Consider the following 26,748-nt stretch of genomic DNA (forward strand, 5'->3'; position numbering starts at 1 on the left):
ATATTAGATGAATTAAATAAATCTGTGCATGATTTGAAATATATTAGAATAAATCAATGGTTTCAGTACTCATTAGTGATGTATACTGAACAACAAATTTATAAATTATTTTTCTTCCCTTAAAAATGTGGGTGTTTTATATATATTTTTTTAAATGACAAATCCAAAAACGAATAAGATTTTTATAGCACTGAAAGATCATGAAAAATATGTTAACATACTAAAAATTATTATAATTATATATCTATTTTAATAATTGTTGACCTTAAAAGTCACAGTTTTAAGGTGATAATAATAGCAATAACATTTTCTGAATTCATTTCTTCCCAGATGTTAGTATTGATTACTCCAGAATATCACCAACATCTGGGAAGAAATTTAGGTGAGAATGAAGGAATCCCCCCCCCCCTTCATGCAATGAAATATTACACAGGAGATACTAATATTTTAGATGATGAGCTGCTAAAGGGAAGGTGACATGCAACATAAAGGTAGCAGTGAAATCATATTCAGATGATAATGCAGAGTTCAGAAGAAGGCGACTAGTGTTGTGAATGAGAGAACAGTGAGAATGTGTAGGAAAAGAGGTTTAGATAATGTGGGCAACCTCACTTGGAAAATCCAGTAATTACAACCACAAAGACATATCTTCCATAGTTCTTAACTGACTCAACGCCAAGAAAATACCTTCCTGCTTATATGAGGTCTGAAGATGCAAAGTTTTCAGTTTTCCTTTCCCCTCGCTCCTTTGTCATATGAGATATCAATGGATTTAACATTAGAGTGGCAGACTGTTAGATGTTTTGAGAGATGGCCTTGGTTGTGTGAATGAATACTGGGTAAAAGCACCACACGTGGAGAAGGAAATATAGGTGTTGAGGAAGGAAAAGGAAAGCGAGAAGAATGGATTGAAGAGGGTGAATGCAGAGATTACAAACTTATGAGATTAACTGGTGCAAAGAGAACCAAGGTAGGTATGAGAAAAAAAAAAGGTGTGCAATATAGAAAAGACAAAGGTCACAGAATGGAAGAGACAGGGAAAGAAAGGAAATGAGAGGAAACTGAGAGAAAGTATGGGCACAAGGCATAAAGAGATAAGAAGAAAGAGAAAACTGGGAGAGGGTACCTAGTGGGGAAACAGGAGTTATGGATGCCAATAAGAGAAAATGGAGTTGTGAAACATATCATGTATGAAGATTCAATGATTCAGGGTGTGCAAAGTAGAATGTTACAAGAATGTTTTCCTGGAAGAATGACAGAAATTATGACAATGAAGTCGACTGAAGATGTGCATAAGATAATAGTGATGGCTGGTACAAATGACTTGAGAGGCAGCAGCATAAATCATACTGAATTGATAATGCAGAGTTCAGAAGAAGACCAGTGTTGTGAACGAGAAGATAGTGAGAATGTGTAGGAAAACAGGTATGGATAATATGATTGCAGTACATTTGATGATAGAAGGATGCAGGCATTTGTCGCTCTTGTTTTCTGGGAAGGTAAGCATGTTAGAAAAGGGGAAACTAATAAGCTGAAAAATAGGAATGGCCTCATATGGTGAAAGTAGCTTGGAAAAGGAAAGGATATGTAGTATATTGCAAACCGAGGATGAGAAGAGCAAAAATAATTATGGCAATACTGACAATGCATTGGTTTTTTTTATATATAAATGCCAAGAGCATATAAATGCTCAGTCTGTCTGTCTGAAGATCATTGATATTAGTGAGACTAGGTCAGTGGTGTAGCTAGAGCTTTTGCCGCCCCTCTTAATACACCAAAAAGACTACAGAAAGTCAAAACGATGTATAGGGAAATAAATTAAAACACTATATTTATTTTTGAAGTAAAACTTTAATTTCAATATTCTAAAATGTTATTTTTCTTGCTTTTCTTTTAGCAAAATCGTCGATGACATTGGCGAAGTCTATTTCATAGTACTGTAGATAATTCTTAATCAGTTATATTTAGAAAAAACTCCTCTCACAACTAGTGATGCTTACAGCAATCGTGAGGAAAATTCGCAGTAGTATTACAATATTTGGAATTGAGTTCTCGAGCCTGTATTTTAGAATTAATTGCAAAAGTTCAAAAAGGTTCAAAGTGCCGCCCGGGGTGGACTGTCCCCCTCTAGCTATGCCTCTGGACTAGGTTTATCAAGGATGTCATGAAAGAGACGTCCTCTGTCAACCAAGAATACTGAATATTTCGGAACGATAGGGAATGCAAACAGGGTGGTGGAGTTTACTTGTGGTATTTGATGAGTTGTACCCTGCTGAAGATATATGTGAAATTACAAATCAGATTTGCAATTATGAAAAACTGAGGAGTCAGCTTAGAGTAGCACATGGAAGAAGGTACTGCTCAAAGTTCATGTGCTGTTTTAGCCATCTTTAAAATATGTCCTCTAAACTTCAGTTTTCCCTTTTGACAGTCATTCCCAAATCCCTGGCATCATCACAGTTTCCTACAGTTCACTTCTATCAATAGAGTACACAGCTCATGTTCTCTTCATCCTATACCAATGAAAGTGAACTGCAAGAAACTGATGAGGCCAGGGATTTGGAGGTGACTGTCGACAGGGAGCTGAAGTTTAGTCGTATATTGCAAAGGTGGCCAAAACAGCATATTAGATTAAAAATGCCAAGAAAATGTATTCTTGTTTAATCCTGTATCCAAAATGCAGGCAAATAAAGTTTGCACATGAAGTTTCTTCATGACTAGGCTATTTGTATATAGAAGCTAACATTTCACATTAACTGCTTTAGTATCCCATAATGCAAACTACGCATCCTTTTGGGTGTGTGTAATGATAAACTTTATGGGAAGAACTACTACCCAGACCAGTTTCAAGCTTAAATCAGTTCTCATCAGTGGAAGCCAGCCCCAGAGAAGATACGAAGGTTGAAGTAATGCAGAAGTCATATATATTGCATATACAAGTAGTGAAAAGGTATCACACCTTATTATTAAAATACTTTGGATAAGAGCAAGTTGTAGAAAGTTTTATCACTTGCATTACAGGATACTATGGCAATTAATGTGAAGTCATTAGCTTCAATATTAACTTTATGTGCAAACTTTGTTTGCTTACACTTGGATAAAAGATTAAACAAGAATATAATTTATAAGACTATTACACTTTTTTTATCTAATCTTTGTCAAGTAGCTTTATTTTATCCTCCTACATGTTTCGCCAATCTTTTTCTATTGGCATCCTCAGGGAATACAAACTAGTAAGCTAAAATGAAGGTTATAGACTAGGTTATAACTGATGGAAACCATCAGTTATAACCTAGTCTGTAACCTTCATTTTAGCTTACTAGTTTGTATTCCCTGAGGATGCCAATAGAAAAAGATTGGCGAAACATGTAGGAGGATAAAATAAAGCTACTTGACAAAGATTAGATAAAAAAAGTGTAATAGTCTTATGAATAATTGTCAAGAAAAAATTCAACATAAAGAATATAATTTCTTGGAATTTAATTTAATTTAAACCAAGTGAAAAACATTTCTTAAACTTGCTCTAATCCAGAGTATTTTTGTCACTAAGCAACTAGGTTTAAGTCAACAAGTTCAACAAAAGGGAGTTCCTAAACAAATTAAGAATGTGCCAGAAGAATCCTGAAATAAGAACAAAACCGTTGAATTGACCCAAAAATTGTTGGAATAAGTAAAAGACATAGTTGAATGAATAAGTATCATTAAGTTCTGTATGAGTAAGCAATATCCCAATAGATGGAAATCATTAGTGGCGTATCCCAGAGGTATGTTTTGGGATATTTAATTTTGGTTGAAAGGCTATATAGTTGGGTATTCATAACTATTATTTTTCAGGAAATAAAAATGCATACTAAATATTAATTATAATAAATTTAGTTTAATCCTTTATCCAAGTGTGAGCAAACAAAGTTTGCACGTGAAAGTATCTTCAGGACTGGGGTAAGGTGGTGCAACACCAGGATGACTCCTTGCAAAGGTGGAGCAAGCTACCAACACACCTATCTCAGTATCTCCCATAATGCAAAACACATCTCCTTGCAGATATGTCTAATGTTATGCATTAAGGGAAGGGCCACTACCCAGACTAGTTTTGACCTTTATTGAGGTCTCTTCAGTGGGAGCCGGGCCCAAGTGGAGATACCAGCCAGAAGCATTAGCAAAGTCATCTCTACCTATAGGAGTTGCGACATGGTGTGCCACCTTTTTAATAAATTACTCTGGATTTAGAGAAAGATGCTGAAAGTTTATTTTTCACTTGGCTAGAATATAATAAATTTAGTTTAATCCTTTATCCAAGTGTGAGCAAACAAAGTTTGTGCCTGAAAGTATCTTCAGGACTGGGGTAAGGTGGTGCAACACCAGGATGACTCCTTGCAAAGGTGGAGCAAGCTACCAACACTCCTATCTCAGTCTCCCATAATGCAAAACACATCTCCTTGTGGATATGTCTAATGTTATGCATTAAGGGAAGGGCCACTACCCAGACTAGTTTCGACCTTTATAGAGGTCTCTTCAGTGGGAGCCAGGCCCAAGTGGAGATACCAGCCAGAAGCATTAGCAAGGTCATCTCTACCTATAGGAGTTGCCACATGGTGTGCCACCTTTTTAATAAATTACTCTGGATTTAGAGAAAGATGCTGAAAGTTTATTTTTCACTTGGCTAGAATATAATAAATTTAGTTTAATCCTTTATCCAAGTGTGAGCAAACAAAGTTTGTGCCTGAAAGTATCTTCAGGACTGGGGTAAGGTGGTGCAACACCAGGATGACTCCTTGCAAAGGTGGAGCAAGCTACCAACACTCCTATCTCAGTCTCCCATAATGCAAAACACATCTCCTTGTGGATATGTCTAATGTTATGCATTAAGGGAAGGGCCACTACCCAGACTAGTTTCGACCTTTATAGAGGTCTCTTCAGTGGGAGCCAGGCCCAAGTGGAGATACCAGCCAGAAGCATTAGCAAGGTCATCTCTACCTATAGGAGTTGCCACATGGTGTGCCACCTTTTTAATAAATTACTCTGGATTTAGAGAAAGATGCTGAAAGTTTATTTTTCACTTGGCTAGAATATAATAAATTTAGTTTAATCCTTTATCCAAGTGTGAGCAAACAAAGTTTGTGCCTGAAAGTATCTTCAGGACTGGGGTAAGGTGGTGCAACACCAGGATGACTCCTTGCAAAGGTGGAGCAAGCTACCAACACTCCTATCTCAGTCTCCCATAATGCAAAACACATCTCCTTGTGGATATGTCTAATGTTATGCATTAAGGGAAGGGCCACTACCCAGACTAGTTTCGACCTTTATAGAGGTCTCTTCAGTGGGAGCCAGGCCCAAGTGGAGATACCAGCCAGAAGCATTAGCAAGGTCATCTCTACCTATAGGAGTTGCCACATGGTGTGCCACCTTTTTAATAAATTACTCTGGATTTAGAGAAAGATGTTGAAAGTTTATTTTTCACTTGGTTAGAATATAATAAATTTAGTTTAATCCTTTATTCAAGTGTGAGCAAACAAAGTTTGCGCCTGAAAGTATCTTCAGGACTGGGGTAAGGTGGTGCAACACCAGGACGACTCCTTGCAAAGTGTTCTTTGCAAGGAGTCGTCCTGGTGTTGCACCACCTTACCCCAGTCCTGAAGATACTTTCAGGTGCAAACTTTGTTTGCTCACACTTGAATAAAGGATTAAACTAAATTTATTATATTCTAACCAAGTGAAAAATAAACTTTCAGAAAAATAAATATTATAATAACTTTAATTCATACTTCCTATATTTTGAAAATGTTGCATTGCCATCAAGAATCGTAAAGCAAAGAAATGAGCACGCAGGCACAAACATTGGGTAAAGGAGGCTGAAGAAAGGCAAATTAAGTTGAACCTAGCGTCCTAAATGGGCCTCCTGGTGAGCTAAATTGGGTGGTCTTGGCTGTTGGGCTGAAGATCTGAAGATGAGTGCTTTCTCAAATTTGGGGCTGTTTCAAACATCCAAATTTGTTGACGCTTGGAAATTTTCTAAGGGCTGAGGCAGATTCCAGGAATAGCCTCCCATATTTATTTGCTGTAGTGCAAAAGAGTGGCCTTCTTCCAGCATATTCTGTGGTGAGTGTCCAAAGCATGATCAGCAAGTCCAGAGTGGCTGTGATGTTGGAAACAAATTACATGTACTCAGAAAGTCTGATATTGGCTGTCCTGTCCGTCTGGCTATAATAGGACTGTATTGCATAAGTACATTGTAAGTTACCAACAACATTAGACTGCATGTAGCCAGTGTACTTACTCATGGAAACCATCAAAAAAGCAACCTCTCAACGAAGGAATATGAAGCTCTACAATAAATTAAAATCAACAATAGAATAGTAACCACCAAAGTGGATAAGGGTAATGCTACTATGGTTTTAAACCAAATAAAAAACTAGTATCCCTTATCAACTCCACCAAAAACCAGCCATATTCCCTAGACCTACCAGGTGTCTTCCAGGTCCCTTGCAGTTTCAAACTGTCCTACTATGGCCAAACAGGAAGGACGGCCAATATCAGAATTTCTGAACACATGGACCACATTCATTTCCACCATTACAGATGCTCTGGACTTCATGACCATGATTTGGACACTCACCACAGGATATGTGGTAAAAGGCCACTCTTTTGCACTACAGCAAATACAAATATGAAAGGGGATATTCCTGAAATTTGTCTCAACCTTGAAAAATTTCCAAACCACATCAAATTTGGATGCATGAAACTGCCTCAAATTTTTGAAGCACTCATCCTCAGATCTTCAGCCAAATAGATAGGACCATCCAATTTAAGGGACACCATTCAGAACTCTTAGCTGATTTTGGTACCTTTCCTCACCCTCATTTACCCTGTGTACTTCCTCTGTGCACAATCATAACTTTGTTTCCCTGATGATGGCAATGTAACATTGATGAAATATAGGAAGTATTAATTAAAGTTGTTATAATTAATATTTAGTATATTGTTACTTAAGTATAAAGAGCTAATAAGCTTCATTTCGGCAATGAAAACATTACTTAAATTAAGGGGATATTAAATCCCACATAGTTTTAAAACCGAATAAGAAACTCAAAGATAGGAATCAGAGTTTCTTGCCGAATATAGTAAACTATAAAGTTTCGGCGAACACTAGCGTTAGCCAATGCAAGTGATCCTAGTACATAGTACAATACTGGGCAGCTCGTTGCAAAGGAGGAGGAAGAAGTTCAAATCGCTATTCTTAGGTATTTTCCATAATGTAAAAACACATTTCCTAGGAAATGTATGCTGTTATTACATTATGGAGGAGGTCACTACCCAGACCGGTTTCAGCCTTTTTTGAGGCTTCATTAGTGAGTAGCTAGACCTAATACCAAAGTGTATAGCGAAAAGAACTTATGTACTTTGCGAACGAGTTACATTCGGCAAGAAACTCTCTGATTCCTATCTTTGAGTTTCTTATTCGGTTTTAAAACTATGTGGGATTTAATATCCCCTTAATTTAAGTAATAGTATATTGTTATTTACAAAAATAATAGCTATTTAACGTGTGCAAACAATACTGGGAAGTGCTTGAATAGGGAAAAAAATACACATACACACAAACACAAATATATATATATATATATAGCTGTTTGCAGATGATACAATGTTGGAAAGAATTATGAGGATAAGACTATATGTAGCCTTGAAAGAGGATTTGAATAGAAGGGATGAATGGAAGAGTTGGGTTTCCATTTCAATGCTGCAAAGCATAAAATCAAAGTGAGTTTAAGAGACACATTTCTAAAATTATGAGGACAGCACAATGAATTATGGCAGTGATGTGGAGGACACTGATGTGTAGAAGTAAGGATGCACTCTGAAGTATCTTTTTATTTTCTTTTTATTATTGTTTATTTTATTTCCTTGTTTGTCTTTAATAATATCTCCTCTTCTTTTCTTGCTGTAATATTATATATAATGTTTTAGTACCACCTCTATTAGCCGCCATTTCTGCCTCATTTAGTAGGTTTTCAATTAACTCTCATCTTTTCTTGCATTTTTCATAATCTCTTTATGTATTTCTTTATATTTCTCTTGTACTGATATTATTCTTATATTATATTATTTTTTAATTAATTTCTTTTCTTTCTTCAATTTTGAGTTGTGTGTGTGTTGCGTGAAGATATCCAAATCTTTGTCTTTTATTCTATGCACTCCTAGTATTTTTTTTTTCTGCAGCTTCATGGTGAAAAGAGATCCTTCCCATTTTCTTCGCATCATTATATGGTCAATTTAGTTATATGTTTTTCTATCTGGTGCTCTCCATGTTACTTTATGTATAAAATTATTATGCTTAAAGATGGATTCTCCTATTACTAATTCTTCACCATGCAGAAATCTAGTATCTCTCCATTTTCATTTATATTTCCTATACCTTCTTTTCCCATTATCATTTCTCTACCTGTACTATCATTTCCAATTTCAGCATTTAGAAATCCCCATTACCATAATTATATCTCTAGGATTGATGACATCTATTGTTTTTTGTAATATATCATAAAATAGTTTTCTTTTTCATTTACATTATTACTTGGTGTTTATACATTTATAATGGTCACTTTATAGAATCTTGAGTTGAATCTTGCTTTTGTACATTGTTCTCTAATTGGTTCTTATTCTATTATTGCAGCTCTTGCTATACTGAACATCACTATTGCCACTCTTTTTGCATGTGTACTATCCTCATCTTTGTTCCTAGCACACATTATTGTTTCACCTGAACTCAACTGAATCAATCCCTTTCCATTCCATCTTGTTTCGCTTATTCCCAATATTTCAATTTTGTAGTCTTTCATTTCTTTGGCTATATTGGCTGCTTTTGATGTTTCATATATAGTCCTCACATTCCTACATCAAATTAGTATTGGTTTTTTTTTGGCTCCAAATAGATAATATATATATATCTATATTGGTTTTTGTGTCTTGTCTGAATTTTCTGTTGTATTCCTCAATTCCCTAGTTTCTCCATAAGACCTTTCGCTAGGTGATGTCATTCTCAACAGTCTGTCTTCATTTAGTATTACATTGTTGGTCAGATATTTCTGTGCTCTGGTTTCCATTGTAAAGCACTTTTTTATTTTTTTAAAACTAGGATGGGTTGCTAGCGCTTCACTCAACCCTCACCTATTTATCCAGGCTTGGGACTGGCATAGCCACATCATGGCTGGCTTCTTTTCCAGATCTACAAAACTTAAATACAGATACAGGTTATATTCCCAAGATTTATCAACTATTTGTCAGAAAGTGAAAATCTGATCCTGACAACCTCTATTTGGCTCCTGAATCCAGCTTATTCTTCACCCAAGTTCCCTTCCACAATATTTCTTAGTCGTTTCACGAGTATACTTGTAAATTTTACCAAGAATACTGAGTAGGTATATACCTCTGTAATTCTCACATTCAGTTTTATTTCTCTTTTTATAGATTGGCTACTATGAGATTTCTACTCCAATCTGGAATTTGATCCTTTGACCAAAACTTCTAAATTGTGCAATGAAACCACTGCAAAACTTTTACACCTCCATATTTAAGCTTTTCTGGTTGAATTTCATCTACTCCAGCAGCCCTTTTCAACATTTCAGGTTTTTCATAGTGAAGAATTTATACTAACAAAAACACTTTGTTGGAGTAATTATTAACTTTTAATTACTTCTAAGTTTACTTTACTTCGAATCTAAACAAGAATGACAGATTAACAATTCCATTAATCTGGAGGACTCATCTTCAACCCATTTATCAACAAAAACAACCACAAAAAGAAGAAAACTTTGAGAGGACTATAGAAATTGTCTATGTAGTTCTGCTATAAAAATATATATATATTACTATACTGATATACACTCAATGAGAAGTTGAATTAGAGATACCCTTCCGTGTTGGCGTAATGGTGCTGTGGTCGTACTGGCGAATGGAATAGCGCCACGTGGCATGTGACGGGAATGTCATCAGACCTTGTACTGACCGTCTGAGTAATAGTCGAGCACAGAATGTGGAAGACTCGAGATCTCAGTGAATTCGATCGCAGCCAGATAGTCGGAGCCAGACGTATGGGGCACTCCATCTCCGAAGTCGTGCAGGCACTGGGCTCTTCACAGGTCACTGTGTCAAGAGCGTACCGTGAGTACAGGGAATCGGGTAAAAGCACAGCCACCAGGGAAAACTGCTGTGGTGTACAACATGTCTATGACAGGGGATGCTGTTGGCTAGCTTGGATGATAACAGCAGATAGACGGGCCACAGTGCTGCAGATCACTCACCAATTCAATGCTGGACAACAACAATGTGTGAGCAGCCACACCATCCAGAACCATCTCCTTGCTATGGGGTACAGAAGCCACTGCCTGACTAGGGTACCTCTGCTCACCGCACGTCACAAGGCACGACGATTAGCATGGGCACAGGAACACTGCCATTGGACCCTCAACGCATGGAAAAAGGTCGCCTGGACTGATGAGTTGAGGTACACGCCGATGACAGGGCACTAGTGTGTCGCCAAGCACATGAAGGGATGGATCCATCATGCCAGCAGGGTACAGTTCAGGCTGATGGTAGGTATCCTCATATGGAGGATGTTTGTAGGGGATGAAATGGGTCCCCTGGTACATCTACCATCGTCACTCACCGGCAAACGATACAGGGACCTGCTGTCAGATCATGTGCACCCATTTCTGTGCCTACAGCACCCTGCAGGAGATCTGTCTTGCTGTAGGCGCTGGTCCACCGCTCCCGAATTGTGGCCGAGTGGGTGGATGAACACTCCATGGACATGAGGATGCTTGGCTGGCCCCAAAGGACCCTGACCTCAATCCTGTTGAACATATCTGGGATGCTGTTGAGAGATATATATGTGCCCTGGACCCCGCTCCGACCAATCTCACATTGTGGGAGGCTGTGCAGCTGTCATGGATCAGTTTGGCTCCCCAACGCTTCTGGTACCTTGTGGAGTCCATGCCACGCTACATCACAGCCATCATCAAGGCGAAAGGGGGTTCTACCTGCTACTAGGCAGGTATCTCTAATTCAACTACTCATGAGTGTGTATATATATATATATATATATATATATATATATATATATATATATATATATATATAAAGTTTATTTTATTGTGTGAATTAATTTTTAATTTTGTATATGTTTTATTTGGTAATATTTCTATTTTATTTTTATTAAAGTATGATGACCTCAATACGGAGATTGAAACGGTGAGCATTACTTTCTTAATTAGAAGTAAAATAATTACCTCGAGATGTGTGTTTTTGTCTCCACAAATTCTTCACTATGTTGACCACTGCGTAAACTTAAAAGAAAGAATTTCGGTTTTTGATTACTTTTCTACTTCAAGTATGGATATGTATTCCTGTTGGGAGTTTCTACCACTGTGTTTACACTGCTTGTTCAATTAACAATCTTTCAAAGTAATTACTCTGGACATCTTTATTTTTATCTTAAATTTTCGTGACACCTTTATCATCTGATTCCTTTTACAGTATTCTTTTCTCCATTTCTAAGCTTTTTCAATAAGCTATCAGAACATTTTTATCGTCTTCCTGATATTTATTTTCTATGTTCTTTCCAAAATCTTCCTATGGTTTTTGTTTAGCTAGTTTTACACATTGCTTCACTTTCATGTAATGTTCTCTGTATTTTCTAAAATTACAAATTGACTTACTTACTTGCAAGGAACTTTTGATATGCTTTCTTCATTTCCTTGACTGCCTCTTTAATTTCCTGAGTCCAGTATGGAGTTATGATTTTTCTACCCTTACAGACAACTTCATCACATGGCTTTCTGGTTGCAATCAATCAATCATCCCCCCCACACACACACATTTGGTTCTTGTTTTCAAATTCTTTCACTTTTCCTTGAATGATGTTTGTGTATTTGAATCTACCTCTGAAAGTTGCTCAACTTTGATTTGTTTTAAAACTTTCTTAAACACTCCTCTTTTCAGTATGAAATTCAATTTTATCTTGCTCAAAACTAAAGAATGTTCACTTCCTATTTCAAATCCTCTAATGTATACTCTTGTTTCCTGAAGTAGTGGGAAAACATTACTATCAACTATAACAAAAGAGGGTGGTTTGAAAGGTTCTTGCCCTATACCATAGATGGCAATACTATCAGCAAGATTTTTTTTTTTCTAAGTTGGTACATCTGTCATAAGCATCCATGTGAAATTGCAAGTCATTCTATCAAGTAGTTTGTTTAATACAGCTGTCTGAAGCAAAAGTGTTGTCTGTATCCCTTGAAATGGATAAAATTGAGTATCGCGAGGTTATAGAATTCTTTGTAAAAGAAGGTCTAACACCAAAAGAAATTCATTTGAAGTTCATTAAAGTTTATGGGCACTCTTCTCCTTTGTTTTTGACAATTAAGAAATGGGCTACCGAGTTTAAACATTGCCATACTAGCCTTGAAGATGATCCACGTGAAGGACGTACAAAAAGTGTAACAACCCAGAAATCACTGATCCAGTGCACGATATGGTATTGGATGACCAGCGGATGGTATTGGATGAAATTGCTGAGACTATAAGCATTTCAAATTATGTATAGGATATATTTTGAAAGAAGAATTGCAAATGAAAAAACTTTGTGCAAGATGAGTGCTGCGCTTGCTCACAACAGATCAAAAACATACTCGCATGAAAATCTCTGAACAGTGCTTGGAGCATTTCAACAAGAATAAAACCGATTTTGTGTGTCGATTTATTACTATAGATGAGACTTGGATTCACCATTACACACCACAATCCAAACAGCAGCCAAAACAGTGGACAGAAGCCGGTTGTTCAGCACCAAAGAAGACAAAGTTAGTTCCATCAGCAGGAAAGGTCATGGCATCAGTGTTTTGGAATGCTAAAAGCATTTTGTTTATTAATTATCCTGAGAAAAGTAAAAGAATAGCTGGGGAATATTATTCTGATCTTTTAACCAGACTACACAAAAAAATTCATGAGTAAAGACCCAGTTTGCAGAAGTAAAAAATCATCTTCCATCAGGACAATGCACCTGCCCACAAAGGTGTTTTGGCAATGGGAAAATTAAGGGATCTGCACAATGAATTGTTGGAACATCCACCATATTCACCAGATTTGGCTCCCTCTGACTTCTATCTCTTCTCAAAACTAAAAACTCTTCCTTGCTGGTCAGCATTTTTCTTCGAATCAAGAGGTGATTGCAGCTGTAGGTATTTTGCAGATCTTACTGAGAACCACTACAGGGATGGGATAATGTCGCTGGAGCATTGCTGGAATAAATGTATCAGTCTTAAGGGAGATTATATTGAAAAATAAAAATAAGTGCGAAATTATAAATTTGTTTTTTCATTGTTAGGCTGAGAACTTTTCAGACCACCCTCGTAGTCAATGAGACTTTTCTTATTTCTTGCTTCTGTCCATGTAAATTTGTGTACATTTTTATGTTGTCACATGGTGTATTAAGAACTAGTCCATGTTCTGAACAAAAATTCAGCAGACACTTAACATTATTATTAGCTTTGCTCTTTTCTTCAAATTTTCTCAGAACATGGCTGGCCTGGTTGGCTGCGTGGTTAGCATATCTGCTCTCCAGCCAAAAGGCTGTGGGTTCGAATCCCGTCGTGGGCATGAATGTCTGTGATTGTCTCTAGAATTACCAGTGGTGGTCGGCGGAAGATGGAGTTGGTGTAGTTGCGGTCAGTTGGTGATTGAATGGTAGAGACAGAGTTGTAATCAGGTGCTCTTCCTCGATGAGTCTTTAGACTCCCTGGAGGTGTCAAATAAATAATAATAATAATTTCTGTATGTCTGTTTAGATTTACTATGCTGTTTACATCTCCAACAAGGACCAAGTTTACATTTTCTTCATTGTCAGCTGTCTTCTCTAGTAATTCAAAAAATTCCTGCACTTCTTCCTTAGTAGAACCATCTATGTGGGACCATAGGTACAAATAAATCTCACTTTCCGGTTCCTTATTCTGATATTTGCCCACCTCTCTCTACTTGATATTGCCTGCCATTCAAGAAGATTAGCCTCATGTTTAGTGTTGAATACTATAGCTACTTCTTTGCCCTGATTGTTATTGCCTGAATACAACATTTTGAATTTGCTGCTTAGAAATACCTTACCTGTTTTTGTTCTCTTTGTTTCAGTCTATTATGTTGACTGAAAATGAGCTGATACTTATCCAATTCTTCTGCTAGTTCCATTTCTTTTTTCTTGATGCTTCTTACACTGACAGAACCAATCTTGAACTCTATTGATGTTGAGTTGGGATTTGTTCCAACAGCTGACTTTTCATTGTTCACCCTGGTTCCCTGGCCAAAACAACGGGGGCTTTGTTTAACTGGGCAATGCCCCAGCCGTCATGTAATTCTGCCATGTTGTATACCATCATTTTATTTGTGGTTTAAGCCAATAAGAATACAATTTGATCAGCTAAATTCCAAATTGCCAAGCCATCCTCGTTTGTTCAGTATCCAGGTAGATACCAAACAGGGTGCACCGAGATGTTGAGGACTGGGCATTAGGACAGAAACTTCAGTCAGTTCTCTGCATTCCTTAAAAGGTATGGAGATTTTTTCCTCCCACTTACACTTTGACATTTAGCACCCCTGAAAATAAATTTATTTACTTATTTGCTGATATTTCACTGGTATTATATTTAGCATCTTCAGACAGCACAAACAGTTCAATATTTTAACAGATAACACAAAGAACTAAAGTTCTATTCGATGTCATCTGTTGTTAGATAAAGAGAGGTTAATAAGTATTAATTTGATTTTAAAATGACTGTCTCCCAGATTTTTAGTAAATTGATACAACCATATTGTTTAGGTTTGAAGAATGTTTTAAGGCTGCTTAAAAAAAAAAAGAGCGTCCTTAGGTGAACAGATAAGGGCTGTCAGTTTGATACAGAGTTTAAAGATTGTGTGGAGCTGATATTTATTAATTTTTTTTTTATGTTTATTAAGCATCTTGAATATTTTGATAGTTATTTGACTTCTTTCAAATGAGATCTAAATGTATGAAAGCGTAACAATTTTGGTGTGGTTCTGTGTACTAGGAAAGGGAGGATATGTGTGTGTGTGGGGGGGGGGGGATTGGTATTTTCTCTATTTTCTGGAGTTTATAGCCATTGGCCAAAAAGTCTGGCAAAGGTAGAGGTGTTCAGTGGAAAGAGCAGTAGCACTGGAATGGATAACTCTGCCAATATATGTTAGTGTTTTTAGAATAGCATATTGGTGAGCTAGATGACAGTGTGATTGTTTGTGTAAATATCTTTCAGTATGTGTAGGTTTTCTATAAACAGAAAAAAATAATGAAATATTTGTAAGGTGTTGACTAGTGTATCTAGGAATGGCAGACACTTATCCGACTCCTTCACCATTGCAAAATGGATTTTGTTGTGTTGGCTATTTAAATGCCCTAAAAATGTATCTCATGTGTCTAGATCATGTGACCAAATAGCAATTACATCATTATCAACATAATACATCCAAACTACTGCGTTGAGCATCACTATGTTGAGTGCTTGGTTCTCCAAGTGTTGCATGTATGGGGGGGGGGGGGGGGGATGTTGTTCATATTTTTTCCTTTCAGCATAAAGCAATCAGCATGTACTGCAAATATGAATAATTCAAATATGTGGAGAGAAATGACACATTAACAAATCAAGGGTCTCGGTTAATGGTGATCAGTAAATAGTCAAGTAATATTCTAATTATTATGTCTCAACTTTTTAGAATATGGATTTTTAATATACTTTTCATGTGAACATATTTATTTTGCAAATGAGGAAGAATTACTGTGAGGTGGACTAGTAATTTAGCTATATATTTAGCAAATTTGTATGTGAGACTGTTATATTTTACTCTCAACACTTGAGCATTGTTTATGAAAGGCTTAAGTTATGCCCCTATCAAGTGTTGAGAGTAAAATATAACAGTCTCACATACGAATTTGCTAAATATATAGCTAAATTACTAGTCCACCTCACAGTAATTCTTCCTCATTTGTAAAATAAATATGTTCACTTGAAAAGTATATTAAAAATCCATACCTTGTCTGTTCTTTGGGTAAAGAAGTAACTTTTTTTTAGTAATTTATGTGCTTTATTCTTTCGTGTATTAGTAGGATCACGACCTGATTTTGTATGTAGAATGATCTTGTAAAAGATTTTTTTCATCATATTCTGTTTAATTCATTATCATAGTAGCATTATCTTTGTCTGCTTTGTTATAAAAATGTTACTGTTATTATCTAGCATCCAAAAGTATATGAAGTACCCTGTACTTGTGAGCCGGCTTATTATTTTACAGACAAGAAGACCTGATGACATGAGTCGTGGAGAACACAAGAAATACATTTGGTACCATGGCAAGTCAAGACTATGCATTGGACACCCATTCATACAAGATTAGATGGAAGAAAAAAGTGGTACACAGAAGCCATTACAGTAAGAGACTGTTTTTGGAATTTGCAAAATTTTTTTTCAAAATTCCCCAAACCTCAACAAATATGGTTGTATTAATTTACCAAAAATATGGAAAGCAGTCATTTGATCAAAATTAATACTTAATAACCTTATGCAACAATAGACAGCACCTAGAAAATTGTAGTTCTTTGTGTTGTCCATTACAATTTAAAAAATGTTCCCACTATTAACTAATTATTGCTGTTTGTACTCAGAAGATACTGGATATAAAAATAGTAAAATATCAGCAAATAATAAATTTATTATTTATTTTCTTTTTGTATTATGAATTAAAACCATTATATAAAAAACTTAACATGAACTTAACATAAATATAAGCCTTTCTATTCATGTAGCAGAGGAAAATCATTAGTGATATGCCCTACGGAGTGTGAAGACTCATTGAGAACATTCGATATTGGAGTGCTCACTACTCACTTTGGAAATATATTTCATTTGTTCACCATCCACTAAGCAAAAAATCTCTTTATTCACATGACCTTTGTACAATTTCCAGGGATAACCCCATTTTTACGTTACTTATGCAATAATTCACCTGTATCTATTTGATAGGTTCTTCTCACCAACTTATACGTCTCAATCATATTACCCCTCCTCCTTCTTCTATCTGTCAAGCTTTGAAGACTACATTCTCTGAGTTCAATAACTCAATGGATAGCTCTGCCACTATATGTTAGTGATTTTAGAATAGCATATTGGTAAGCTAGATGACAGTGTGACTGTTTGTGCAAATATCTTTCAGTATGTGTAGGTTTTCTATAAATAGAAAAAAATTCCAGAGTCTTGGGACAGTCTTAGTTATTCACTTCTGCACTCTCTCCAATGTTTCCTTATCAATGTAACTAGCTGACCAGACCAATGCATAGAAATCCAAATGAGGATTAATTACTGCTTTATACAATGGAAACATCACATTCTTATCTGATAAATTTTAAAATAAGGTTTTAAAATAAGGGTTTTAAAATTTTTAAATTTTAAAACCCTTACAACTTTTCATCCTATTCCCTGAACTTCAGTTTCCTATCTGCCAAGATCCCCTGGATTCTTTGCCTCCACCTCCTGAAGCAAAGTTCCTCCAATATAATAAACTTCATTCCTTCTTCTCTAGCCAAACTGCAAAACTTTTATGTTTAGCAGCAATGAAATGATATCCCCATTCTTCGAGCCCAAAGCAGCAAACTATTCAAATTGGCTTGTAACAACAACAAGCCAGAAAGTTTTGACATTGCTCTTCCTAATTTAGCATCATCAGCAAACAACTGAATATCTCTTTTCACACTATGAATTATATCATTGATATACGAGTTAAACAACAGTGGTCCCAAAACAGAATCCTGTGGCACTTCACTCGTTGCCTTCTGTTTTTTGGGATAATTCACTTCTATACTCAGTTTGCTGGCTCTTATTACTTAATTAGCAAAACTAAGCCTTCTATCATAGAAACAGCCATCTTCATCATAATGAATATCAGAAATGCTGTCTTCTAAGATAACAATACTCCATTCCATCCCTATATGGCTGCTAAATGGCTTACAGAGCAGAAACAATTTTCCATAACATTCCCAGTCATCAGATCTAAGTCTGCTTGAACATGTGAAGTTTGAGATCTGATGACTGAGAATGCAGTAGAAAACTGTTTTTTAGGGAGAAAAAAAAGCAAAACAAAAAGAAGCTTATTTTAGAAGACAGCATTCCTTATCACTGCAAAATACTACATTATGAGGCATTATTATCAGAATAGAAACTTGGCATGCTTTTCTTCAAATGCCTATCCAGACAAGGTTAGGAATGCGTATACACCATGACACTATCTAATAACACTGGACAACAAAATTTTACAAAAGTCATGCCCCACAGATTAATTTAGCCATTTCTTAAAGATTTCAAGGTGCTGAGCATGAATATAACAATGAAAATGCAAAATTGGCTATGGTTTGTGAGAGAGATCTGCAGTAGTTTCTTATATAATAGAGTAATACATACTTCTCACATATACTGGTAAATGTCCGCTTCGATCCGATGTCACTTTGCCTGTCGCTTGTATAGCTGCTCAGGATCATCTCTAGTGCATCCAACAGTGGTCAGTCAACATGGAAGTAGATCACTTTCCCTGGTATTGTTCCTCCATTGTTGCAATTTCGTGATGGAAACATTCACCATACTCATCTTTAACCATACCACAGTTGCTGGGAAAGAAATCCAAGTAAGAATGGAGCAAGTGTATTTTTAAGGACATATTGAAGCCAAGTTTGTGATACAGAGACAAGTTCTCAACCAGTTCCTTGTACTTTTCTGCCCTGACATTTCCGAGGAAGTTAGTTGACACCAGACGAAATGCTTTCCAAGGTTTTTTCTCATCACCTTGTAGCAAGTTGTCGAACATTTCATCAATGAAGAGCTCTTGGATCTGAGAACCCACAAAAACTTCCTCTTTAATTTTTACTTCACAGTTGAGGGAATGCGTCAGCCAGGTACTTGAAATTTTATCCAGTCTGGTAGACGGCTTTTACGAAGTCTTTTATCAGACCAAGTTTGATGTGTAGGGGACAGTAGCAGAATTTTTTGCATTTCTGCCAGTGCTGGGTGTGGCACATTCTTCTCTCCTACCTTCAGAGATTTCCTCAGGCTAGTTTATCTTTTCATAGCAAAGTCCTTGCTTAGCTGTCCCATTTGCAAAAAAACAGTACTTCATATATATTCCAGCTGCAGACCCATCAACACAGCACTACCTTAAATCACCACAGTGATCCCAGCCATACCATACTTGTTGTATTAAAGACAGTCCAACAGCTGTTTTATATTGTATTAAGTTTCTTTTATGTAGATAGCATGTCAGACTGGAACGGATGGGAGCTGGTTTTCATTTGCAGCAACACTGCCTTGAGACTCAATTTTGATGAGTCTATGAATAGTCACCATTCGTGCAGGTCCTGTTTGATTCAAAGGACATTCATCAGGTGATCTACATTGTAGCAGAACACAAGGTCATCTTCCTTTCAGAAAAAAGGCACAAACTACTCATTACAAATGTGAAACGAAGTCACTCAGACATTTTCCTTGAGAAGATTCCATTCTAGAAGGGTTGATCCCAGTAACTATGCTTTGGCCTTGGACAACTCCAGATTGCAAACACGATCGTTCAGTTCTTCTCATGTGAAAATATGTGCCACAGATAACACACTGTAGCCGACATATGGATCATCATTAGACACTAAAGGCTCAAGAGAACCCGAGCTTGCCTCCATCCTCTGAATCGATGGAAAATCCTTTCTGAAGTTCAGGAACATGAAGTTCTTTGTTGTATGGAACTGGTCAGAGAGCAGATGGTATATTCAGGTACACTACTGTCCACTTTTTTCCTTGTGGTGCCTCCTGACAGGTGGTACCATGCAGAAATAGCAGTCATTTGCATGGTGGTTGGGTCACTCCAAACCATAGGAACCGCAAACGGCATCGACACTTTACTGCCTTTCAGTCACTTGAGAAGATTTCTAGCATACATACCATGGCATATGTGTGGACCCAGGCTTTGTCCTGGTTCCTGATCTTACATCTGAAATAAAGCTGATATGCCTTTTTCACCAAATTTCACTGGTTTGCAAATGTTACAAAAGTTATTTGCACTATTAACACAAGTATGAGGCATGACTACTGCTGCACTTACACTGCAGAGATCACTTGTGTAGTACTTATGACACAGGAGTAAATGGGAATGTAGTCCAGGAAGTTGCACAAACACTTGCTCACCCTAACTTCATTTTATACTAATGATTGCATTATCTTATGACAGCAATGTCATGAGATGACATCTCATGACATCACTTTCTGCATCAACTGCACTGCATCAGCCAATGATGCAATAGCTCCTGAGAGCGTTGTGTATGATTGGCTGATGCAATATTATGCAACATGTGGCATTCAGGAGAATGAAATACAGTGTTGCTGAATGATAGTAATGTAAGCAACGTGAACCGAGTCTCTCCTAAACAAGAGCCAATTGGTAGATTTTATTGTCATTTTCACATTCAGCACATCAAAATTAGTAAAGAATTGCTATTTTCATTTCAGAGGCAAATGATGTGTTGTCCAGTGTAATCATTGCTTGAATCAGGCACATTCACATATACACTAACTGGATTATTCACAGAAACCAGGATGAAGAAAATTTATGGGATCAGACTACATTTCTGACTGCTGCTTATAAGTATTATGACATAACACTAATGAGCAATTGAGGAAGTGAGGAGTAGATTGTGGAGATTAACCTGACTAAATGATATTATACTAGTAAAATTGCAATTGGTCATAGTATAGCTAACTCTGACTATAGTAAGGAAAAACAAAATTACTTGTTATAGTGAATTTCTTTTGAAATAATAATGGTAATGATTGGATTTAGCCAAGACTTGGCAATTTATGTTACCAAAATTTTGTGAAGGCAGAGGCTTCATACCATATGATGTAAAGAAGATACTAATTTAACATAGACATGCAATTCCTCTGAATTTCATATCTAACATTACAGAGAGTTGGAGTAAAAATATATTATCAATTTGAGATGTTCAAAAAGAAACTATGTCCAATGCATAAGTAACCAAAACATTCAATTTTTCTTACCATCTTCAGTATTGCTGAAATGACCACTCCCCACATAACTTGAAAAGTCAGCCTCACTGAATACCACTGGTGTGGAGTCTGTTGAATCTGGTAGAGGGGCAGTTTTACTCAATGGAGATAGAGCTGCTATAGCAGATTCTGATGCATCAGTTGAGGTGTCACAGAGGTTATGAAGGGTTGAGGCTGTAAGTTTATTATCTATAGATGGAGGACTTGGGAGCTGCAATAAAAATACAATTACTGCATAAACTAGTTTAAAGGACTAAAGTAATAATTATCCATGCTATCAGATTCTACTTCATCCCTTCAAATATTTACATATAATTTAATAACATATGACTAAGTATTCTTTCAAGCTCTTTCTAAGACAAACATATTTGCAAAATGTTAAGAACTGCACCTACAGTACTCAGACACAAACCAAACATCACAACAATAAACAAGGCAGCTCATCTGGCCTGGTGCAAAGCGCGTGTAAACTGGACAACTGAGCAGTGGAAAATAGTACTCTGGAGCGATGAACCCAAGGTTCACCTGTTTCTAGTCTGATGGTAGGGTGTAAAAATAATCATAATTTATAATTGTGAATATTTTTACAATTGTTTCTCTATTCTAATATATCATTAGTTAGTTTTGATTTCATACCACATATATCAGCAGTTGCAATGTGCCTGTTATTGATATATTATTTTAAAAATGAAACATAAAACATTTGAAATTGATGTACTTACTAGATTCTGATAGTTTGTAATAATTTTTTATCTTCTTTATTGTAATATAAAATTGTTAAATGTTGAGATATTATATTTGTTGTGGTTTGTGAAGACATTCTGTTTATGCTAATGGAGACAATCCATCAGTCATTATACGTAACTTCTCGCTTCCATTTACATGGAGTACCATGCTCACTGAGGAAACTGATGGTTGATCCAGGGAACAAAGAAAACAAGTTGAGTGAGAGAGAGAGAGAGAGAATGGACGGCTAAGAATGCAGATCAGAGAATTTTGTTTTAGGAAGTTTTTAAGTAAACTTGCTAAACAGCTGGAATATATATTAATAGTGGATTCTGAAAAGGTGAATCTTTTAACTGGATTGGTGAGACGGTCAACAAGTGAATAGCAAATAAAAAGGAGATTAAGTAGACCTTTTATTTCAATGTTTGAAGAAACATTAAATGAAAAGTTTTGCCTTCTGTCTCAAGGATTCCAGTGATATTGATTTATCAGAACAAGTGATGTAATTAGAGGAATATGAAACTGTAAAGTGGCTTTAATGATACTGTGTTTATAAAGTAGTAAAAGAAACTGTTTTTCTCTGGGAATGAATTTATGATTTGTGTATCTTGAAATAAAACTGCCTGAGGTAAGAATATTTTTACTCCAGTGAAAGAGTGAGGATGAATGAGACAAGTTATGCTAAATAAGGAAACACTGCATAGTCCCAGGGAAGTTGATAAGTTTTATATTTTGAAAATAAAGGCTTAAACAAAGAAACCGACTCTGATGAACATTTTGTTGTTGTTAAAACAAGGTGTTCGTAATTAACTATATGTCAAACAATTCAATGATAGAATGAATCAGAGGATGAATGATTTTAACATTTTTGGATAAGAAAATCTCTGAAGTGTAGATTTATTTTAGACGGCATGGATCCAGTTAATTTTGTAGTTATTTATGAAATTTTATTTAAATGTATGTAATGTTTTAGTTTCATTACAAGTATATATTTTTTATTTGGTCTTGATTCAGTGATTTTCCATATTCAAAAAGAAATAGTTAAGAGTCATTGCACCAATTGGAATTGAACATTTGTGTAATTAATATACACGGAGTATAAAAACCAATTTACAGAGATAAATAAAAAATGATGAATAAACAAGTATATGGGTGCAGCCTGGTGAATGTTTGTTACCACAGTGTGTTGTACCTACAGCAAAGTTTGGTGGTGGTGGTGGAGGAGGTGTGGGGTGCATTCAGCTAGTTTGGAGTTGAACCACTGGTCATTGTCTGTGGTTCCATGAAGGCAGCTTACTACCTTCATATTCTGGATAATCAGGTGCTGCCTGCACTGTGGAATTTTTATGGAATGGACCCATGTTACTATGACGACAATGCCCCATGCCACAAAGCTGCGGCTGTTATGAAATGGTATGAAGAGATGAGTGTTAAACAACTGCCCTGGGCTGCGCAGAGTCTCGACCTAAATCAAATTGAACACCTGTGGGACGAATTGGAGTGGCGATTGAGGTCCAGAGCAGCATGTCCTTGATGTGTTGCTGAACTCAGTGCTGCTTTGATGGAGGAATGAAGACAAATTCTACCTGATGTCTGCCGCTCATTGGTGGAAAGCCTTCCTTAAAGGGAAGTGATCAAAGCCATAGGCGAACTTACCCATTACGGCCGAGTTGGATAAAGGGAATGGATACACTATGATAATGTCGGATTTTTCTAAGGCATTTGATAGGATACCACATGATAGGCTGTTGCGTAAGCTGGAGAATATGGGATTGGAATATAATCTATTGACTTGGATCAGGGAGCAGTTTCTTGGATCAGTTTTTCTCCCAGAGAGCAGTGAGTGAGTGGAATAAAATTTGCCCTTAGGGATAATGAATGCATCCAGTGTAAATGAATTTAAGGGAAGGTATGATAGCTGGGTTGGGTAATTTACAGCTTCCCTTGATGAGTCCTCGACTCTATGGAGGTCTCAGATAATAATACCCGATTTTAGGGTTCACCTACTGGTATCAACTGTAAATTGCTAAAGTGGATGGAAAATTATTGGTAGATTTTTTTTTGTTTGTGTGTGTGTGACTGGTTGGCATATCCGCACTCCACCCAAAAGGACAGGGGTTCGAATCCCGCCGTGGGCATGGATGTTTGCGATTATCTGTGAAAATACTAGTGGTGGTGCACAGTAGATGGCATTGGTGTAGGTGATGTAGTTGGATGACAGGTGAATGAGATTGAGCAGTGGAGATGGAGAATTGTAGAATAGGTGCCCCTCCCTCGATGAGGCTTGGACTCCCTGGAGGTGTCAAATAATAATATGTATGGAGTTTGGTTGCTCTTTGCATGGGTGTCATGTTCAGAAGTATCTCCCCTCCCCAATGCATGTCCTTACGCTTTCCTTTCATCTAATAATAAACAAAAAAGAAAGATCAAACACAACGTCAGCACAACTGCAAACAAAATATATCTCCCTCAACAACCAGTTCATCCAAATGAATCACACTAAACACAATATTCCAAACTTACCAGGATCCCTACCAAAAATATCATTTCCACATCCACTTTACAAATACCTGCAGCATAAATTCCAACATAAGCAATGTTCATCACCACTAACAGACATCCAAACCAGATGTCCTTAACAGAAACTCAAACTACTTCAACCACAGTTCAACTTCAATGCCCGAATTGTACTCTTCATGATTCATTCCGCCGCCAAAAAATTTGGCACCTGTGCCTTTGTCTATTCTGACACTGCATGCCAGAAGATGGCAAATTTGAAATCCATGCTTTCGACCTCCTCTGGCTAAAGGTTTCCTTGTCCCCCACTTAGTAACATTCACCTGCTGCATTTACACTCTGCAAACCACAAAGACCTTCCCCCACCTTCTTCTCCATGAAACTTGACCATCTACAATCCAGCTATCGAAAAAGTGAAGTCAGTGTCCTAGGTAACCTGAAAGTCTACAACTCCAACTGGCTCCCCCTTCTCCAACACTACCTATCAAGTTGGATGGGATGCAAAAGTTTTTGCTATCAGCAATGATCTAATGTAAATGGTAAGGCTAACTACCTGAATTCCAGAATTCCCCTCCACTTTCCAAATACCCTTGATGTTTTTTAACTAGTTCGCCTTCCAGACATATTGCAGAGGTTACCACTCCTCACAGCAACTCAAACCACAATCTTGTGTAAGTTTCCAGTCTCTGAGAACACCCTCCCTCCTCTGACCTCAACTAACCAAACATACGGAGAAGACAAGCCTCGATTAAAGAATTTAATAAAGCAATGAGCAACCCGCTCCGGCCCCTGCACCAGACTCTCATAAATCCATCTAGTCTTTGCCTAAAATCCAGAAAGCCTTTCTGGTCCACGGACAAACTCTCTTCAGCTGCCCTGCCATCAACACCTGATATGTGGAGAGAATACTGGTCCAACAATCTCCCAACATATGGCTTCCTGGTAGAAGATCCCTGTGCTCTGCAGCCTGGTTTTGCTCTTCCTAGGAAGATTTGGCTATCAATCAACAGGATCAGAACTAACCAGGGCAGATGTGGCTATCTTCTACATAAATGGGGCTTTCAGATCACCCTTATTGTGATTGTTCTCCCGTGGCTCAGACGATTACTCAGATCGACTACCCAAGGCACCAATTTCAGGGTGGTAGCCTACAGGACATCCACAAGGTGACGGATAAGGCATTGGATTGACTTTCCAGACTGGACATTGACATGTAGCTGTTCTATATTCCTTTTGCCATAAGAATAAATAAATAAATAAATAGAATTATACATGTCTGCAAGGATATGTGGATCATGGGATACTAAGGCAAGTAATGTGAAGTCATTAGCTTCTTTATACGAGTTGCCCCAGTCCTGAAAATAGTTCAGGCGCAAACTTGTTTGCTTACACTTGGATTAAGGATTAAACCAAGCATATAATTTCTTGGTATCTTTAATTTATAACAATAAACTAACAGAGAAATAATTGTAAAAAGATTCATAATTATAAATTATGATTATTTTTACAATATCTCTACAACTGTACTCAATGTTGTGGTCCTGAGCTGACATCTGCTACCTATTGCTTAGCTGTCACTCATCTCAACACATGGAAGCAAGCATCTTCCGAAACAGGGAGATAAAATACAGCCATTCAACTACCAACCAATCACCATCATCTCAATACTTCTCAAGACAATGGAGAAAGTTATCAACAGTCAACTTCTTCACTACATAGAAGCTCATACTACTATTCTTCATTTCTATGAAGAGTAATATCAGCAATTAACAGTATGGATTCCATTAATCCAGATTCACAGCTGGTTTCTTAGCCTTTATCACCGACTACTGGAAAAGTGCAGTGTCATCCTTGACATGTGCAGCATTCTTCTTCATGTGTGGCATCAAGGCCTGCTTTGCAAACTGAATTACTTCAACCACCCTCGGTGACTGGGTAGCCAGCTTTCTCTCTGGTCATTCACTGTGTGTGTGTGTGTGTCATGGCAGACAGTACTCTCTTTGGGTGAACCATGGGTCTATTCAAACTATCATCTACCCTTTTCTCCTTTAAAATGACCTACTCTCAATGAGGGTTAATCCTATCCACCACTTTTCCAACAATAGTACACTCCATCTTACTCTTTTGACAAATGTAGTTCTTAGACACACTAAGATTCAAGGCCAACTACAATTAATGCCTTAAACACTGATTTCCATATCATCTTTCCATGAAGAAGGATAACTTGGTCTTCAGCAATGCCACCAAATGAAGTCCTGCCTCCTCTCTCACAAAAGGGATCTCAGCTCACTTTCCCTTACCCTTATTAATATGCAAATCACCAAATGGGATAAGATTTCTCTCTACTTTGAATTGATAC

At 36.9% G+C, this 26,748-nt stretch overlaps 1 protein-coding gene across 1 annotated transcript in view; it reads right to left on the bottom strand.

The window, feature by feature from the left end:
- LOC150108543 (KICSTOR complex protein SZT2-like) overlaps positions 1–26,748 on the bottom strand; it is a 1,022,772-nt gene that overhangs the window by 501,095 nt on the left and 494,929 nt on the right. The window contains exon 32 of the mRNA XM_090390485.1: positions 21,138–21,357. Within this exon, the coding sequence (XP_090246611.1) occupies positions 21,138–21,357 (220 nt within the window). The remainder of the gene's footprint in view (positions 1–21,137; positions 21,358–26,748) is intronic.

This window comes from Typopeltis vanoorti, chromosome 3 (assembly GCF_054136105.1).
Source record: "Typopeltis vanoorti isolate ZY-2024b chromosome 3, IOZ_Tvanoo_1.0, whole genome shotgun sequence".
Lineage (NCBI taxonomy): Eukaryota > Metazoa > Arthropoda > Arachnida > Uropygi > Thelyphonidae > Typopeltis > Typopeltis vanoorti.